At 38.3% G+C, this 21,359-nt stretch overlaps 1 protein-coding gene across 1 annotated transcript in view; it reads left to right on the top strand.

The window, feature by feature from the left end:
- LOC124709134 (sodium channel protein para) overlaps nt 1–21,359 on the top strand; it is an 878,324-nt gene that overhangs the window by 669,338 nt on the left and 187,627 nt on the right. Inside the window, exon 26 of the mRNA XM_047240797.1 lies at nt 2,304–2,426. Within this exon, the coding sequence (XP_047096753.1) occupies nt 2,304–2,426 (123 nt within the window). The remainder of the gene's footprint in view (nt 1–2,303; nt 2,427–21,359) is intronic.

The raw sequence follows: 21,359 nt of genomic DNA on the forward strand, positions 1-21,359 counted from the left end.
TTCAGGAGGTATCTGCTAGATTGGTTACTGTTAGGATTTATCAGCATGAGAGAATTATGGAAATGTGCTGTGAACTCAAATAGGAATCCCTAGAGGGAAGAAGACATTATTTTTGTGAAACACTATTGAGAAAGTGTAGAGATCCAGCATCTTTGAGAGATAGCAAAATGATCCTGCTGCCACCAACATACGTCTGAATTAAGGGTGGTGAAGACGAGATGAGATCAAGGCCTGTTTGGAAGCATATAGATACTTGTTTTTCCCACATCTGAGTTGCAGGTGGAATGGCAATGGGAATGACTAGAAGTGGTATGGGGAACCTCCACTGTGACCATATGGTGGCTTGCGGAGTATGCCTTGCAAGTTTAGTGAATGAATCACAGTGTCAAAATGATAGAAATATCACTAATTGCATCTTTGTTTAATTCACTTCTGCGGGAAGTAAGTAAGGAAATGGTTTTCAACAGTTATCTTCTTAGACTTACTTGCAAATGGCAAAGCAAAGAAGACCTGTGACACTCACTTATATAATAATTTATTTGGAATCAGTACACAGATTGATGCAAGAAAATTTGGAAGAAATGTGGGACCAAAAGTGATTGCTTCTAATATTGATCATAATTTGTTACGTGCATTAACAATGCAAGAAAGGTATGCCTGAAACTTACCAGGTATGAGAATAGAAAGACGAGTCTCTCATTGACATAATGTGACATGAAAGTCATTGAATGGGAAAGGCTACCAACTTGATTCAAGTGTGCTCCCACAAACACTGCCTGAATATGTGCCTGAAATAGCCAAATAAATTGAAAGTTGTATGTTGTTAACTTTCATGGAAATATAAAACTTTATTAGCGTTCTTGCACATGTTATTAAATTTTTCTATTCATGGGTCATAATAATCTTATAAATCAGATCAGTAGACAGGAATCACTCACTATGAGCCAAATGATGAGCAATGAATTGGTTTACTCTTCGGCAGATGACAATGACTTTAAAGTTAATGCCATTTTCTAATCTAATCTAAGCTATATATCACCCACCATTCATGCACAGGTGAAATGTTTCCTGCCCACTATTATGTATTATTATTTTCATCCTTATACTTTCGTATTGAAAACAAAGTTACTGTTGCACGTCAAATAGAAAAATATGCATTGTGATTGTCAATGCTTGCTCAGAGTAATTCATAATCTCTAGATAACGTGTGTATAAAAATTCCTTTCTTTCAGAAGTGTGTGTGTGTGTGTGTGTGTGTGTGTGTGTGTGTGTGTGTATGTGAGAGAGAGAGAGAGAGAGAGAGAGATAACAAACGAGTTCTTACAAACTGTGACTTGATAAATCTTTGTAGAGCTTAAGTGAACAATAATAACACAAACTCTGTCAGACTCCCGCCCCCATATTTCCTACTGACTTGATGCCATGTTCTTCAATTCTGTGCCACTCTTCATGTCTGTCTTTCTTAATGTTTATGTATCTTTTTTATTTTACTTTTATAATATGTTGAGTACATCATTGAGCTGATCTGGGTGTTGGTGTTGCACAAAACTTACTGTTTCGTACCTGTAGATAACATCTTTCATTGCTCGCCCGTTTGTGGATATAAAGTATACATGCTTTATGTGTATTTTGTGTGAGTGCTTACGTGTAGTATGTCTAATGCGATTGATGTATTCATTGTACTTATGTATTTGTGTGGTGTGTGTAATATTTCTCTCTGTGTATACTGTATCTATTTGTTTCAGGAAAAGGGTCTTCTTCTACAGTCTTACTGTGCAAACATTTGTTGTATAATACTTCTTTCTTTTTTTCCTTTTTTGTTTCTTTCCCCATCACAGTATCTCAGAATGCTTCAAAACAAATGTTGGTGATAAACCAATTCTTGTAGACATCATCAAGCTAATTTCTCCATGCTGGTGAATTATCTATATGTACTGACCAATTAATTACCTCTCATTAACTAGGGAACTTAAGTAATTGCCTCATGTGCCACAGAAATCTAGTTAGAACACTGCAGTTTTCTGATGGTAGTTATGAATTAGTGGCAAATCTTTATCACCATTTTGGGGAAATAAGTCTTGATTATGTGTTTACCATCTGTTTTAGTTTGTGTTGGTAACTGAAAAGACAATTACCCACACAAGCAAATCAGCTTGGAACTCCATACAATACACCTGCGTTTAGTTAGTTGTGTTTCTAGCTCCCTGCTGTGATGTGGTGGTAGTAAGTGTTTGCTCTGAGATGTGCTTCTTTTCCTTCATTTCTGTTTCAACTGTAAAAATTCCTAAATGTATTCACTTCAGGTCTCGCTCATAAACTTCGTAGCATCCTTGTGTGGGGCAGGAGGCATACAAGCCTTCAAAACTATGAGGACTCTCAGGGCCCTTAGGCCTCTTAGAGCTATGTCTAGAATGCAGGGGATGAGGGTATGTACCCAGCAGTCTCATGGGACCTTGGAGGAGAGAAGCTATTTGATGACTGCTTGCATTTATACATTTATGGCACTTTATTTCAGTGGCATGAAAGGTTACTTAATATAGATGTTTCAGCCTGCAAACAAACTAACAGCAATGCTTTGTTAACTTCTTGAAAATCTCTTTTATGTTGCATTATGGGTCACAAAATATTAACATAAAATTAGAAGACTCAAGAAAAAAATACGTTCTTTTGTGTCATTAAAAGATTTCTTCCATTCTCCTTGAAAGGTTACCATGAGACTTTGGGAGTAGATTTCTTTAGATTGAAAATGCCCTGAGACTTATTTTTTCTGTCACATTAGCATGCTCTGCTTAGCCCTTCCCTTCAGCTAACAGTTTATGTTTCAAACTCCCATTTTCTTCTACACCGCAGATTTTTACCCTAGTCTTGTAGCTGTCATGTGCACTGTAGAACCAATATTTACATCTATTAGAAATGAGAAAATTGAGAAATATTAGCAACTTAAGGCTACATATATATAAATTTGTTTAAAAAATATAATATTTCTCATGGCATAGCTAGTTTTGTGTTCTGGTTAAAGTAAAGCTGAATGAGTTTTGCGTTATAAATGAACAGACACATTAAAGGAAATGCTGTATGACTTGTCTCTCAGCACCTTTGTGACAGAGAATAATACCTTTCCAGTGCTTTGGGGATCTGCACTCTTCATACTAACACTGACAGAATTTTTTTTTGTGTAAGACTCTCACAGCCATTTTTTGAAGAATGCACCTGGTGGTTGATTCTCTGATGTATTAGTCATCGTTCACTAACATAGAAGCACTGTAACAAAAGTAATTATCACAAATGAATTCACAACAGTTTCAGATACTGTACAAAAATTCAGTTCACTTGCAGAGAATAGTTGCATTGTATACACCATAGGTGACAATAATTGGTTGTTTACATTAAAAAAGATATCAAAATTAAGATTTTTTGTATATTGAGACTCAAGTACTTAATGTAGACACTTATTCCAGTTGATAAGTTTTGTAAACTTTTAAAATGTAAGCTTCTTCAAAAATAATTGCTCACTTGAGCTTTCAAATAACAGCAGAATGCTTAAAAAGGATGGTTGCTTTAACATGACATATGACAGGTAACCTGTCATACAAGTCATTCTGCTTGTAATTTGCATAACAGAACCATTCCTGCAAAACTTACAATATGCCTACTGGGCCTATAACATAGGCATCTTGTAGAGCTTAGCTGTGGTATCTGAAACACAAATGTTGGAAGAATAGTAAGGTCTTGTGTGCCCTTTTTTATCACGTAATGTTTGAGAAATATCAGAACCATATGTGTGTTTTCACTGTAGAAATACTTTTTCTTATTTGATGATCTTTACAGACAATTGAGGGAGCTTTACATGGCAGTGTTAATATATGTGCATGGAGACCCAACTGTGATACCCAAAGTTGGCCTATAGACTGAACTCCAGAACTGATTTAGGGAAACTGAATGCCCATTGTCATTGTAATGTGGGTAAGACTGAATATAATTGCAGGCCCTATTTCCTTCTTTCCTGATGTGTTGATGTTGAAAGAAGTAGAGAATGCACAATCTGCAGCTCTAATCCATGTTGTGAAGCCACTTGTAAGCAAGGAGTCAGATGTTAAGCATTTCCTGTGTCTTACAGGGAACTATTTTTGAAACCTGAAAGGAATATTGCACAATTTTCATCTGTTCAGCTATCATAACTTACTATCAGGTGGGAAAAAAGAAGAAAATCTTAAAAAGGTAAAGCTGTTATGGTATAGTAGGGATTACCTCACAGTTTCTTCTTTCATATGTGGAACTACAAAAGCCCATTTGGGAACACATGGGACATCCCAGAATATCTCTCTGACTTTGAATCACCTTGGTATCCATTTGTTTGGCTCACAAATGAATTTTTCCCAACAGCTGTTTCTGCTGAGAACATTTTACAGTAATGGTAGATCAAAGCTCACAAGATACTTCCTTTGATGTAATGACACCGTGTGGAACTAGTTCGCTGCTGCACAGAGTGGTGTAGTTTGACATCCACACAGACATGCCACACCATGCTGCACCGAATATCATTCCTTTGTTTCATGTGGTGTAGTCATTGTGGACATGGTGTAATCGAGTGATGTGAACCAATGTGCAGTACCAGACATGTAGGCTTGGGGCTCTGCGGCAGAGGTGTACAACTTAGGTGCATTGTCTAATAGGTGCTTAATAATTCAGGTGGAGAATGTAATTCTCGCAGGTTCACTTTTTTACTCGTGCAGCACATTACTCTTATTTTATTCTTCAAAATGAAGACACTGAAGTACACAAGTAATTTATCCATTTTTCCAATCACAACATGTGGATGAAGGCTGTAATGAAATTAACTTCATAATAGACTGCAACAAGAAGAAAATCAGTGTGCAGTGTTTGCCTCGATTGAATAATGTGTAGTCGAATGGTATCCAGTCTCGCTTCCCATTCCCTGAGTGCACCAGACGAACAGGCATGAGCACTGCATCATTGAACAGCTTCCACTCTTGATTCCTGTTGCTTGTCTGTTTCAGACAAAGGGGGTTGAGCAGTGCATACTCAGACAGTTAAAACTTTTGCTTCTCATTGCCCATCTTTTTCTGAAGATCATAATGCCTTTTCCTTTTGTGTTACACCAGTTATTTGGGTAGTGGAAATGATTTGGCTTCAAAAATAATGCTTTGTATACACTGTTAACAAAAGCAGTGGTTTATTGGAATTTGTGTAAGGATTTTAAAATTGTCCAGGTTTTTTGGCTCTGGCACCATATTTTCCTGTTATGAATGTTGCATCACTGTTGTGTGGCTTTGGAATTCCAGCTCATCCTGCAGTTCCCTGGGTGTGGAGCTTCCTTCAAGTTGTTTTGGTGCTGACAGAGTTTGCAAATGCAACATCCATTTCTGCAGTGATTTTGCAGCTATCATCCCTTTTATTTGTCACAAACCTCTTCAATGACACTTTCATTCACGTTGTGACCTCATGGATGATGTTTTCTGGCCATCCCCCTAAATAACAGTAGATATAGGCTACTTTATTTGCAGTGGGAATGTGTTAATTAAATCAGGAATTTGTGGGGCTGGAAATAGCTGTGAATAAAATGAATCACACTGATTTTATATGTAGGATGGCATTTTATTCATAATGTGCCTGAAAACAATCATTTGAATTCTGTTCATGCTAAGAACTGCACACCTACTGCACTTCTTTAGCTGCAAGTTTTGTTGGACAAATGGTGTGAAACTGACAACCATCATACATTTAAATAATGGTATATTTCATTGGTTAAAAATCAATATTAGTGACTTAGTAGGCTTTTGTGGTATAATAATTCTTGATAGTCTCCTTGGGTTTACTGTCATATCCTAAAATCAACATGATTCAATATTTCAGTCTCTCCACCATCTTCTGCAAAAATGTGTTACTGCTGGAACACTGAAAACTGATGCAAAGGCTGCAAATTAACATCCTATATAGGCCACTCTCCACATTTGCTGCCCTTCAAGACAGGGCAAGTAATGCCGCCTTTAGTAGAACACTGGTGGCAATGATGTATTGCAATCAGAGACTAACCTCAGATACTTGGGTTGGCCACATGGATGAATGTAGTCTTTTGGTGCTGGATAGTACAGGTTTCCACGTTCTGCTAAGAGTAAAACCATTGCCTCTATTGATCAAATTGTCTGCTGACCTAATTTCAGTTACGTCTTTATAAACACTGTTCAGAAAACTGTAAGTATTTGCAACTATTACAATCTTGTCAAGTTTCATCATGTCTTCCTCGTTTAGGCAATGTTCTGCTACCGCCAATTTTTCTGGCTGTTTTACCTTTGTCTGACGGGAATGCTCCATGCTCTTTTCCTGAACTATGTTAATTGAATGGCCTTCCCACACTGACATATAACTTTATATATGCCTGTCTTCCTAAGTCCCAAACCATCTTTCACAGATCCAAGTAGTGCCCTTATCTCAGAATGTGGATGAAACACACTCTTAATGTTAAAACCCCTTAGAAATCTTCCAGTCATATAGTGTGTCCCCAGCATAAGGAATAATGGCCACAGATCTATGCTTCTCCTCATGCATATCCGGAATGATCCAAACTCCATAGCCCACTGAATTTGCTTATTAGAGAATCAATTTTTTGTAAACATAGCCATGTGCAACTTCTTGGGTTAAGCTGTTCATATCAGAAATGGCATGTGCTCTGCATACCAGAGTCCTAAGAATGCCATTGCATTGGTATGGTGGATGGCAGCTCTTAGCACACAGACACCAATTGATGTGTATTGGCTTTCAGTGAAAACTATGTCCCAGAGTACCATTTTGTTTTTGTAAACTCTATCACTCAGCTTACAGAAGAATTCTGCTTAGGTTGTGTGGTATGCCAAAGCTGCATAAGGAAGGGAATTCCTTTATGCCTTATTGTTAGTAATTTGGGAGCACACACTAATATCCTGGCAAAGTATTTAACATCTGTTTTCAGCCCACATGTTGTCAAGTGTGAACATGATATCTCCTAGTCGGTGGATTTTATTTGACCATTGAAATCCGTGAGGCCGGATTTTTCACATTTACTAGTGATTTTTGATATGGTATCTCTATTGACACAAGTATCTCTGGAAAATCCTCGAGTTTGATTAATGAAAAACTGGTTAGAGAATTGGTGGAGCTTTGTCATCATGTGCTAACATCCACATATTTTTCATTTAACCCTACTGTGGGCGCACCTTTCGTACTTTCATGAGTGGGCACATTGTGGCTTTTACACCGCAATTAGTGTTACATTTTTAACCTAAGGAAAATAATCGTTACATAATTGCCAGTTACATTTTATTGGAGAAAACATAACATAACATTGCATGGCTGTATAAAAATTATCTTTTATTTCTTTGTTGCAGTCACAATTGTCTATTATTGCCATTGTAATTTATAACAAGCCGATATTTTTTATTACCTTAATGGTTCTTTTAATGAAATGCTCCATTATGGAATGGAGCATTCATAAACTCTCACTCCTGTTTATGATTGTGAATAAATTAGTCAACTTCCATCTGCAGCTCACTTTCACATTGTACACATTTTGTATCTATGATACCATGTTTCTTGCATAAATTTTTCTTACATTTCATACATACTGTTTTGGTTCTGTTCTTTTTATGCCTGCCAAATAAGTAACAAATTCCAGGTTTTGTTGGCTCCTTGGTATTCTCTTCTTCATGCCTATATTTGGTCAAGAAGGTGTGAATATCCTTGGGAATTGTCTCAAGTAATGCTGGTTGATTCAAATGTTCTTCTATTAGGTCCAGAGCAAGATGTTTCAAAAAAATTCGTCTTCTTTCTTTATTGTCAGGATTGTTGAATTCGAAAATAATGTTTGCATTCATAATAATGTTTGCATTTATCCCAGCAGTATCTCGATGTCTGTAGAAAAGTGCAAATGGCCATCGTCGCGTTATTCTGGAAGTACTGTAGGATAAGTACATCTGATCTACAGTGTCTGCTCCTCCTTTGGTAGCATTGTAGTCCAAATTCACTCTCTACTTCTTAGTCTCTTGATCTATTTCATTTGTGCTTTACATTGTCAATAAAAAATCACAGATTTGTTCTTTTTAGGAGCAGTCGAGACCATGCAAAAATCGTCTTGAAAACCGAAGAGACATGACTGGACTCCTCAGGTTTTATTTGCTTGGAATTCTTGAGATATTTCCTTCTTATTTTTTTCCCCATGTTTCCCAAGAAAGTCAAACCTTTACCGAGGAGATTTTCAGCCAGGGGGCAGCTACTGTTGTAATTGTCAGTCATAAGATTTCTGTTCGTTTTCTCAATTGGTGTCACTAATCTTGGCACAATGTTATCAGGCTTGTTACACTTCAGTTAGAGTCCTGGAATCTGCTTGCCACAGAAAATATCTAAGTTCAGGGTGTAAAATGTTTTGGCATCACACATCTCGTCAATAGTGACAAACTCACTGACATCGTATTGAGCTAGGCAATTGTTGACAAACTCTTGATGGAAGTCCCGAATAGGTGCTAGTTTGTCACTTTGTTTTCTTTCATTCCGGGCACCCAGGTCATCGAACCTAAGAGTTCGAAGCAGAAAGCAAAAGTGCTTATAGCTGAAGAGAGCTCATAAAAGAATCATTCCTGTACCATCTGCATCCCACAGTTCACAGCAGTTTGTGTGTTCTCCTTTCTTTATATCTATTAGATATAATTCACCTAAAAGAGCCTTTATCTGTGGTTTTGTGGTGTCTCATGCAGTCTCATTCTCTTGAATATTGAACTTCAGCTCTTTTACTATTCTGGATGTATCGGTTTGTATTTTCCACAATTTTGTCAATCATCCCATCTGTAATAAATAGGTAAAACGTATCAATTTCTATTTCCGTGATTTCAGCACTTGCTTTTGGACCTGCAAAACTTTTAGGATGTTCTTGGCCTTGGTTTTAGAAGAAGAAGGAAGTGGTTCACTTATCCAAATACTTTCCTTATCTTTTTCTACGTAAAATCAGTAATCATCTGTTTTTTGTCTCCCCTCTTCAACCAGGTGGTCATCTGTTTCCTCTGTTGATTGTTCGGAGTCACTGCTGTGGTTTTCTTCTTCAATAACTTCCTCTTCCGACTCAGATTGACATGAATCTGACAATTCTTGTGATTCTTCTTCTGACAATTCTCGCAATATTTTCTCATAGTCTTCAGGATGTACAATTAGACGGTGCCTGTCAAATGACTTCTTTTTCTCAATTTCCACGCTTTTATGAGACCTAATGAAACACATGTTTTTATAAAGGTAATACATTGTAGCAAATCAATATCTGAAATTGTAAAATGTAATGAAAATTGCATATAGGAACTTTGACTGGATTTGAATATTCATTCTATACTAATATAACAGAAAGATTGCCTTGAGGCAAACCAAAACCACAAGTAAAGAAAATACTTATATCACAAGACGTGTAGTGGCAAACACGCTGCAAACCAACACTCACGTTTCAAACAACAATAGCGACCGAACTGCTGAAAGCATGAGTTGTGCAAATGTAGCAAGTGGTGACATATGTTGAGAATAACAAATACGTATCTGGTCATGGAGGCAACTGTAACTCTATCTGTGATACTAACAGAAAACTAAATCTTGCGACTAACTGCCGCAGGAGCGTCCACCGAAGGGTTAATGGCAGCATTTTTCAACAGAATGATGGAATGGCTATGGGTAATCCTTTGTCACCCCTAACCACCAATTTATTAGTGGAGGACATCAAGGACAGGGCACTGAGGACTTCGGCATTGTGACCCACCTGCTTCTGGAAGCAGGCAATTCTTTTTTTGTGTGGCCCTATGGATGTGATGTTCTCAACAGTTTTTTTTTGTCCCACTTTAACTGTCTTTATTCCAGCATTAAATTTACCTTGTAAATCTAAATTGATGGGAGGCTGCCATTTTTGGATGTCATGATTACAAAAAAACAAGATGGTAGTCTGGGACATAATGTTCACTGAAAGCCCACATACACTGTTCCATATCTGCATGCCAAAAGATGTCATCCATCATACCAATGCAATGGCACCCTTATGACTCTGGCACGCACAGCATGTGCCATTTCTAACACAGACAATTTAACCTAAGAACTTACACATTTGATGGGAGTATTTAAGGAAAATGGATACTCTGAGAAGCATATTTCCTGGACTATGGAGTTTGGACCAACTCCAGAGATGCGTGAAAAGGAGCATAGGTCTGTGGCTTTTTTCTTTGTGCTTGGGGCATATTGTTTAAGAGTGGAAGAATTTTAAAGGGTTTTATAGTCAGCCACTGAGTGCACCAATCTCAATCAAAAAGCAAGATAACTAAGGTCCCATGATCACTGCCAAAAGTAAACCATATATAAAATGCCTCTATGGCGCACCAACATTATTTGCTGGTCAGCAAACCATTGTCTGTCAGCCATGGATTTGACCACAGTTAACTCTGTGTATTGCAATGGAAGGCACCATGGAGATGCACCAGTATTAAGAGAGAAAGAATTTGTACACGGCTGCCTATATACATAAGTTTCCTTGACAGTCACTAGTGAGTGACATCATTGTCACACAATCTCACTTTTATCAACCATCTTAAGAGCGTTTATACCTCATTACTAGACCATCCATTTATGATTGCCAAAATGGAAAACAAAAGAAGAACACAGAAGTTTTTCAAATACGAGATGGGAACACTTCTCAAAATTGTTGGTGTGCTTGCATCATTTCTTGAAAGTAAAAGAAATAATGGCTCCAGTACAAAAGAAGAAATGTATAGTGTCTCATTTCAATCATTACTTTTTTGTTTAGTTCAAATAACTGCATCACTTAAATGTAAAATTCATCAAATATATACTGTTCAACACATCTGATCATCATTTTTATGAAAAATGCATGTCTTCTTATTTCTAAATAAATACTGCATACAAGACTCCAGTTTTCATTGCAAACAGAAATTGTTAATTATTGATCTTTTATAAAAGTCATTAATCAAGATAATAATTTAAAAAATTACAAATAAATTTTTTCCCATCTTTTTTTTTTTATTTTGCACATCATGTAAATGGTCATAAAAGATGCACCTTTGTTTAAAATTTCAATCCATTTAGAACTGAACCCAGGCACCCCCCACACAGTGAGCAAGTACACTACAATAGAGCCACACTGTTTGATAATTTCTCCCTTCCTTTAGCATGTCAAACATTGTCAGAAAACTTAAGAAGTCGATTTCTCGAGAATTTTTTAGGATTGTGTTGGACTACTTTGCTAGGGGTATATTTGAGTTTCGAACTTCACATACAGTAAATTTAAAAAATTATAAAAATCCGATTGGTCATTTTAAGACGCAATTTGATTCCACTCCTGCTAAGTTTGATTCATAAATTAATGAGTTCATCTTACATATATGTTATGGTATATGATGCCTTGAGTCTGTCTCAGCACATTGAAAAGCAACATCATTTTAATATCATACACTTATAAAACCCCAATCATCTAACAGATACTGGGCTTGAGCCACAGTCAAATTTAACCATGGTCAACACCCTCATTTAACTTTGATTGGGATTGGGGCACCAGAATTTTGCATTGAAACAGTGTTAAATGGCAACCTTCCCGAGGTTAAATTTTAATTGAGTTTGGTACACTCAGCTGTAAGTGTGTATCTGTCAACCTTCCAAGATAAGGGCACTGCTCGGCTCTGTGAAAGATGATTTGGGACTTAGGAAACCAGGCATATAAAAAATTCGATGTCACTGTGGGAAGGCTTACATGAGCCATTTGATTCACACAGTTCAGGTATGGTGCATGGAACATCACTGTTACACGAGGCTACAACAGCTGGAAATATCAGTGGTAGCAGAACGTTGGCTAAACAGGGAACACAAGGTGAAATTTGATGAGACTGTGGTAGTCACCATTACTTCTAGTGTTTGGGAACAGTGTTTACAAACCCTGTATCCTGCATCAAAACACAACATTCTTCTGTGCAGCCAGTCCTGTTGTTAGAAAGTAGTGTGTGAGTGTGATACGTTGTTACCACTATTGTTCTACTAAAGGCAGCACCACCAGCCCAGTCTTGGAGGACAGCAAAAGAGGTGAATGGTGAATGGCCATGGATAATACAGAGGCCTATATAGGTTGATGGTTTGCAGATGTGGCATCAGTTTTCAAAGGGTCTCATCAGCAGCAATGTTCTTCTAAAGACAGTGTACAGATGGATTGCCGAAATATCAAATCCTGTTAGGATCTGGCAACAAATTCCAGGAGAATTATCAACCAATATCACGACAGTACTTGACGCTAGCTCAGTAAAATAACATTTCTGTAATGGAATAAGCTCATGGTGTCCTGACATATCTATAAGAGTGCATTATAAGTATATCTAACCTCATTTAATTTCGTATTTGTAATAAGTAAGCCATTGTTGTGCATAAACAGAAGGCAATAAAAGTAGTAGTAGCTCCTCTTTGAGCAGCACTTATTTTGGAAGCAGTAGTTTGTACTTTGTGAATTAATGGTTTCAGTAATTTATTATACACAAGGATATGTAGTGCTGATTGTGATAACTGTCTCTAAAATACATAGTTTTGTTATAGTTTTATTGGTTCTACAATGTGATTTAAGTGAGTGTGTGTGTGTGTGTGTGTGTGTGTGTGTGTGTGTGTGTATGTGTGTGTGTGTGTGTGTGTACACAAGGACATGGGTACATACACACATCAAAAAAAGTTTTGCATAACCCTGGTTCCCAGAACTCCTGAAGATAGACATTGACTGTGGATATTGCATCACAGACACAGTCCCTTTGACTGTTCAGAGATGTCACTAAACCTGCCCAATGATGTAAACAACCATGCATGAGCAGCGCCTATTAGACGAAGGGGATCCAACAGCCGATCAGTTCCAGTCATTCCACCAGGAAGGAGGTACACAGCTCGTGTTGTCTGTAGTTCAACCATGGCTAGACGGTCAATACCGCAGTTCGATTATGTCCGCGTTGTTACTTTGTGCCAGGAAGGGCTCTCAACAAGGGAAGTGTCGAGGCATCTCGGAGTGAACCAAAGTGATGTTGTTCAGATATGGAGGAGATACAGAGAGACAGGAACTGTTGAAGACATGCCTTACTCAGCCCCCCAAGGGCTACTACTGCAGTGTATAACCACTAACTAATGGATTAGGGCTTGAAGGAACCCTGACAGCAATGCCACCATGTTGAATAATACTTTTCGTGCAGCCACAGGACATTGTATTTAGACTCAGACTGTGCACAATAGGCTGCATGATGTGCAACTTCACTCCCGACATCCATGGTGAGGTCCATCTTTGCAATCATGACACCATGCAGCGCGGTACAGATGGGCCCAGCAACATGCCGAATGGACTGCTCGGGATTGGCATCATGTTCTCTTCACTGATGAATGTCGCATATGCCTTTAACCAGACAATCGTCGGAGACATGTTTGGAGGCAACGAGGACAGACTGAATGACTTAGGCACACTGTTCAGCAAGTGCAGAAAGTTAGAGGCTCCCTGCTATTTTGGGATGGCATATGTGGGGCTGACGTGTGCCACTGGTGGTCATGGAAGACGCCGTAATGGCTGTACGAAATGTGAATGCTATCCAACCAATAGTGCAACCATATCGGCAGCATATTGGTGAGGCATTGGTTTTTATGGATGACAATTCACACCAACATCGTGCACATCTTGTGAATGACTTCCTTCATGGTAATGACTTCGTTTGACTAAAGTGACCAGCATGTTCTCCAGACATGAACCCTATCGAACATGCCTGGAATAGATTGAAAGGATGACGTGCTCCACCAACCACTCTGTGGGATCTATGCCAAATCGCCTTTGAGGAGTGGGACAGTCTGAACCAACAATGCCTTGATGAACTTGTGAATACAGGCATGCCTCAATGCAAGAGGACGTACTACTGGGTGTTAGAGGTACCAGTGTGTACAGCAATCTGGACCATCACCTGTGAAGGTCTCACTGTATGGTGGTACGACATGCAATGTGTGGTTTTCATGAGCAATAAAAAGGGCAGAAATGATGTTTATGTTGATCTCTATTCCAATTTTCTGCACAGGTTCTGGAACTCTTGGAACCGAGGTGATGCAAAACTTTTTTTTGATGTGTGTACATACACCACATGCACACATACATGCACGTGAGAACATGCTGATGTATGTGAGTTGTATGCATAGCATCAACAGATATGATACAAGAAATAAGAGAGTATGATATAATTTTCAGTGGGAATGTAACAACAGTTGTTGATGAAGCAGGTTTAGCTTGGTAACCACCTAATGTAAGTCTGTTACTAAGTGATTAAAGTCTCATGCTACCAGTACACCATGACAAAGTGCCATACATATGTGAGAATGAGCTTCTCTCTTAAGTTACTTTAGGAATGACAACCTGCAAATGTGCCTTACCCAAATACTCATTCCTTTACAGAGTATTATTCATGTTAAACTATGTTTATACAGGTCCAATGCTTTTTCTTATCACTTCAATGTGAAAATGTACAGCTTCCATTTACTGTTAACATATTAATGATGATGATGTCATTATTTCAGCAAATGCTGACTCATTAGTATCTACTGATCTTCTGATCTCACTTATATATATTTCCATCTGTTTTTCTTTTAGACTTTACTTTCCTGTACAGGGAAAATCCCCAGTGGTGGGATCAAGTTTTTGAAACCATCTCTACTGTCATGTAGATTAAGATCCCAGAAATCACACACTGCAGCCATTCACTCTGGTGGGACCTCATTTGCAAGTAATCAATGAAAAAAAATTTGGAATTTTGTTGACACTAAATACCATTAAACAAATTGCATAAATTGCTTGGTTGCATGGTGTAATTGATAACAGCTTCATGTGCAGGAGATTGTGAATTCGAATCTCGCAAGGGATGGTGAATTTTTTTATTTTTAAATCTTTATCGAAATGATTTTGATCATTTTTATTCAATTAATTGATTTAAACGTATTTTTTTATTTCCATTACTTTGTCACTTCATTTTAATCATAATATCAACTTCTTCATTTGCTCTCATTTTTCTTCCTATCATTCTTTTTCCACTTGAAATTTTTGTTCATGTTTTTTGAATTAATGTTATGTATTAATTTTGATTTAATTTTTGATGTTTTATCAGCCTGTTTTTTTGTCCATATTATTGCATACATTATATTTGTTTCTCATTTCATTTGAATTTCGCTGTACTTATAAACCCTTCTTTCATTTAAATCATTATCAGCATTATTTTTCCGATAGTGCAATAGGTATTTTAGGTTATGTTTTAAATGTTTATACGACTATTACCAAGGGAAAAAATTGCATATCTGGTAAAGAAACACCAGTGCACAGTCAATATAAATAGATTTTCGGTCTCTTGTTTTTTTAACTGATAGATTGGAATTGTCAAATAATTGACTGTTATAATAAAAACTGTAATTAATGTTCACAAAAATTTCAGTTGGAAAAAGAATGATATAAAGGAAAAAATGAGACAAACGAAAAAAGTTCGTACAGTGATTAAAAGAATGTGACAAAGGAATAGAAACAAAAATTACATTTGAACCAGTTAAGTAAATAAAAAAGATCAAAGTCATTTTGATAAAGATTTAAAAATAAAAGAAGTTTACTGCACCTGACAAAATTCAAACCATGACCTTTTGCACTTGAAGCCATTAGTCTCACCGTTCCACCATGCAATTAGGCTGTATAATTTGACTTTTTTAATGGTATTGAGTATCACACAAAAATTCCAAAAATTTTGTAACAGGTACTCACAAATGAGGGCCCACCAGAGTGAATGGCTGCAGGGTTTGACACCTGGGATCTTAATCTACATCACCATATGTTTGGTTTCAAAAAGTTGATCCCACTGTTGTGGACCTCTCCTTGTTAGTATGGTGTATTAAACAATCATGGTTTCAGCTTCCTAAAATATTCCATATTTTTTACTTGGAACACATTTATTCATTTAAAGACTGCACAACATTCCAGAAGTGAAAGTTTCAGTTCAGTTTTTGCTTGTGTATTGAGGAGTAGCTTACAAGATGACCTTTGCTTTTACATAATAGTACTCTTTTTCATGTAAACAACCAAAATATTGTTGGCTATTATAGGTTTTTGGAGAAGTACTTACAGCTAAAGAATAACACTTTTGAGGGGGGGGGTTCACACAGCTCCTGTTTTTGAATGATCATACCTTAATAACTCCTGTATTGACTTTCAACATAAGTAAATACAATCTGCTGTTTCTCCAAATATGTATCTTCACAGTTTCCCAAAGTTTACTTCTCCAATTTGTATGCATCACAGCAGATTCTCAAACTGTGTTGTGAGTACGCCAGAAGGTGCTCCTTTGGAAGATTATTTAGGAATAATTCATATATAACCATAGCATCTTGCAGAAACTCATAGGCTTTCTACACACAAAATTAATAGAGACTCATCCTGGCTTACTTGACAAATTCTGATGTGCTACAGAATGCTCCTCAGAGCAGTGCAAGCTGTTTTAACCAGACAATCTAATCAAAGTACAGTTCTCACAGTATTAGAGTCCGACCAGTATCTGATAGTATTACACTTCCACTGATTGAATTACATGTCACTCACACCAATCCTGGGCCAGATAAAATGCAGGATTCAGTAGTAGTATTGTGCCGGTTAATTGGCTGCCATAGTGACATTGGTTGATGACACCCCCTCTCCCCACCTGCCCCCTGTTCCCTCCTTAATGCAGGGACCACTGGGGAAGAAGAACCAGCAGAGCCACCATCTGGATCAGTGGCTGATCAGTGTCCACAGGCATCACTGCAGGAATTCGGGCCAAGAGGACACTCCATAGAAGTTATATGAACCACCTTGGGAGTGTAGAGCCCACCAGAAGTAGAGAAGCAAGAGAATGCTGACTAGGATGGTGGAGATTAAATTGCTTTTGATGGCACCACAGAAGGCGGTGGGCAGTGGCCATAGTACACAACATAGACCTGTGGCAGGCGGATATTGTCCCATGGATGAGAGGTGGATGGCATCCAAACTTGCAAGTCCACAATGGGGCACCCACCCAGAAGGGAGAGGCATTCAGTGATGATGTGTGCTGGTGGCGGGCACATCATGTCCAGGAGAGTATGATGAGAATGACTATGAAGTCACTCCACTGGACTGTGGCTCTCAATTGAAGTGGCCCTGTAAGCTTCCAGAAGGCCACAGAGGACAGTATGTGCAGTGTTTGACATCATTTCTTTGTGGAGCTAGTTCTTGAAGGAGCAGATAAAGCATTCCGCAAGAAGTTAGAGGCCAGGTCAAAGGGCATGGTACAGAGGTGTTGAATCCCATTATTTGCACAAAACTGTGCGAAGTCATGAGAGATGAGTGCCATCCTGCTATCTGAAACTACAAAGGCAAATATTTTTTCCAAGTCTGCAATGGTAGCAGCAGAAATGACCTCAGACATGCTGAACACAAAAGGGAAATTAGAAGACAAATCAGTCACAACCGTCAATGTGGTCCAAGGAGGGAACTGCTTGGCAGATGCAGATTGATGGTCCTTGCAGGTGGAACATTGGTGGACAAGTATGCACTCACAGCCAAAAAGAGGGATGAATCAGCCTGCTGCAGTGGTTCTCATTTGAACCCCACAACAGAATCCCTTTGTTTAAGTGCTGTTGATTTCACCACGGTCAATAGGGGCAAAGATTGGAGCAGGGAAGTGTGTCTGGCCACCCATATTGTACAATATGAGTGTGTCAGAATGAGATTGGGGGGAAAATGAAATGTCCAAATTCAGATCTGAATCAAGGTGGAAACACTCCAGTTTGCATTGGCCAAAAGTGAGGTTGTGTCCATGGGGAATTGTGACAGCATTTTTGCATTAGCATGTAATATTGCTGCCCAATTTGAATACATTACTGAAAATTGGACAAGTACAACATCAAGCACTGTAGACAATGGGCACTTTTGTCTGGTAAATGATGATTAGGCCAAATGTATTGAGTTACAATCAGTGGTCTGTAACAAGATAAAATTTCTGTCCATGAAGGAATAATTTAAGTTCCTGGATAGTGTAGATGTTAGTGAGGGCTTCCCATTCTGTTTGAGAGTAGCTTTTCTGGGAGGCAGATACACTGAGGACTATGTAAACTTGTGGTGTTGTGTCCAAGAGAACTGCAAAATATGCATTTATAAGCTCCATTTTGCTGAATAAGGGCTGTGGCCTTATTTTGTAAAGATTTCATCTGGGGCTAATAGAGGATAAGTTTCCACTTCATCTTGCGCATTCGTTGCTTTAAAGTCACCATGAACTCTCTAAGTGCTGTCAGATTTGCCTTCTGTTACCAGTGGAGTAGTCAACTGACTGAGGGGAATGGGGGCTAACACATCTTCACGTGTGATGCTGCTCAGTTTATTTTTGAGGGTGTCTCGTAGAACCAGGGGCACCAGGCAAAATTTGAGGAAATGATGGGTAGCCATCACCTTAGGAACGATGTGAGCTTCGAAGTGAGTCACCTTGTGTGATCCTGGTAAGAAGATTTGAACTATCACAGAGAGTCTTCAGGGTGGTTCATGGTCCTTCAGATTGCATGGCTTGTGTGTTCTATGAACCATAAATCTGAAAGCATAAAAAGAATACCTAAAAAACATTGTTTGTCTTGACACTTCCTGGCAGATTAAAATTGTGTGCCGGACTGAGACTTGAACTCAGGACCTTTGCCTTTCGCGGGTAAGTGCTCTACCATCTAAGCTACTCAAGCACGACTTGCACCCTGTCCTCACAGCTTTACTTCTGCCAGTATCTCGTCTCCTACCTTCCAAGCTTTACAGAAGCTCTCCTGCGGTAGAGCACTTGCCCGTGAAAGGCAAAGGTCCCGAGTTCGAGTCTTGGTCCGGCACACAGTTTTAATCTGCCAGGAAGTTTCATATCGTGCACACTCCAGTGCAGAGTGAAAATCTCATTCTGGAAACATCCCCCAGGCTGTGGCTAAGCCATGTCTCCGCAATATCCTTTCTTTCAGGAGTGCTAGTTCTGCAAGGTTTGCAGGAGAGCTTCTGTAAAGTTTGAAAGGTAGGAGATGAGATACTGGCAGAAGTAAAGCTGTGAGGACAGGCGTGAGTTGTGTTGGGAAGCTCAGATGGTAGAGCACTTGCCCGCGAAAGGCAAAGGTCCCGAGTTCAAGTCTCGGTCCGGCACACAGTTTTAATCTGCCAGGAAGTTTCATATCAGCGCACACTCCGTTGCAGAGTGAAAATCACATTGTTAGTCTTGTTCATTACTTCCATCAGGTAAGACCTGATTTTTTTCAATACATGGTTTCACAGCAAAATTCTAATGTGGTTGTAATAAAGAAAATATTGTAGGAAACTGAAGTTCCACCAGGTTCGTTTGTGGCTCAGGTTTCTGTAATAGGTGATACAGCTTGGGATGTTCTGACAAGAACACGGCATTTTGTCTTTCTGTTTTGGGAATTTTGCAAGCTGTAAAATTTAAATTCAGTTTTGGGTGTAAGCGTTCCATTCTTTACTTGGCTCATTAAAGCATGGAAAAGTTGTAAACACATTTGGCAAGGAAGACATACTAGTTAGATTCAGTGACAGTTGCACTGCCTCTAACGTTGCTGCTGTTAGTTCTGAAAATTCCATGTGGTTTGCCCTTGTACTAGTTTTAGTTGTTCCGAGGTAGAATACCCACACTCTTGTCTAATCATAAAAATGTTCAAAGACCAACATGCACGCATCACAGGCCGCGAGTCATCACCACTTCTGTAAATGTGATCAACAGTTGAATTAATGAAGACTCATCCTGATTCATTCGAAAAATTGAGAAATGTTATAGAATATCCCTCAGGGCAGTGCAAGTAAGTAAGCAATCCCATCAAGTCCACTTAGTGCAGTATCAGAGACCTGGCATTAACTACCAGAGTCCAAAGAATAAGTGTCGTAAACCAAACCAGTAGACTGATGGACTCACACTTCCCCTGATTGCATTATAAGTCATTCAGACTGAACCGGGCTGACTTTAATGTGGGATTGATCAAAGGGCACTACTAGCGACAAGCACCCTTTGGGTAGTGGCACTAAATAATAGTGATGTCGTGTGGTGTCTCTGCAATAATTATTCCCGTGGATGGTTTCTTTTACTTTTGAGAAGAGGAAGTGACCATGAAGTATTGCTGGACAAGTGTGTCTAAAATGGTAACTCTTTAAATAATGATATTCTAATTGCCTTCTGGCAACAGCAACATGTTGTTGTCATGGCACAAAATTCCAAGCAGCCCCAGGTTATGGGTTTTTCTTCTGAAATTTATGAGCTCATACTTTATCTTAGCAATTGTCTTTTATTTTACCAACACTTTTACTAATTTTTTGTGTGCTTGATGAGCTTCACTGTGAAACTTTCTACTACTGCCACAACCCTCTCTGTGAGTCAAATGTGTCTAGTCACAGCTTGTCACCAGTCAGATGATTTGACTTTGAACACTTATAATTAAACCTCTCAGACATGTGCTGAGATAGTTTCAAATGCTGAGCATTCATTTCTTGGGTTATGTGAAGTGTTATTCATCACATTAAAATCCATCCCACTTAAAAAAGTCTTGGAAACAGTCTTTGATCTAATCACAAGTGTTCTCTCTAGGCAAGAGATATGTTTTCTTTCTTTGAGGATATTGATATTGACCTACATTGACTTTCACCTCCATGTTTATTTATTTATTTGTTTATTGCATGGATATATCCAATTGCTTCAAAACAAAAATATGAATAACACTCCACAGAAATACTCCTTCTTTTCCATAGCTGACGGCAACTAGATACCTTAATAGTTGTTGAAACTTGCATCTACATACTGGACTGGATGTTGGTGTTGCCTGTCTTTCTGCAGGGTATGACTGTGGACTAAAGCCCAGCTATCCTCAGTAGATTGAGAGTGATATTCATATTACAAAGAATATACATGTCAATGAAATAGTTCCTTGACCAATATAAATTTATCCCTTAACTGTTGTTTACTCCTGCATTGATATACTGAAATATGTTTTTCCAGTTAGATAATTTTTGTAAAGTGAGATCTATTGTGGTGTTCTTTTTGTATGGTGGCATTCATATTTTGTATGCGTGTAAAACTGCAAGTCTGTAAACATAATGAATGTGATGCATAATTTGCTTTTCATGATTCTGTGCATATGAGTATGCTTGCTGCATTGTGTATTTTTCTTTTGATACTTTGTCACAATTGCCTGTTTTGTGTCACTGGAAATCAGCTCCTTTTCTTCATCCTCTTCTTTTCTTTCTTCTTCGTATTCATCATTTGTTTTAGTTAACTTTCTTAATTGAA

The sequence above is a fragment of the Schistocerca piceifrons genome, chromosome 7 (assembly GCF_021461385.2).
Source record: "Schistocerca piceifrons isolate TAMUIC-IGC-003096 chromosome 7, iqSchPice1.1, whole genome shotgun sequence".
NCBI lineage: Eukaryota > Metazoa > Arthropoda > Insecta > Orthoptera > Acrididae > Schistocerca > Schistocerca piceifrons.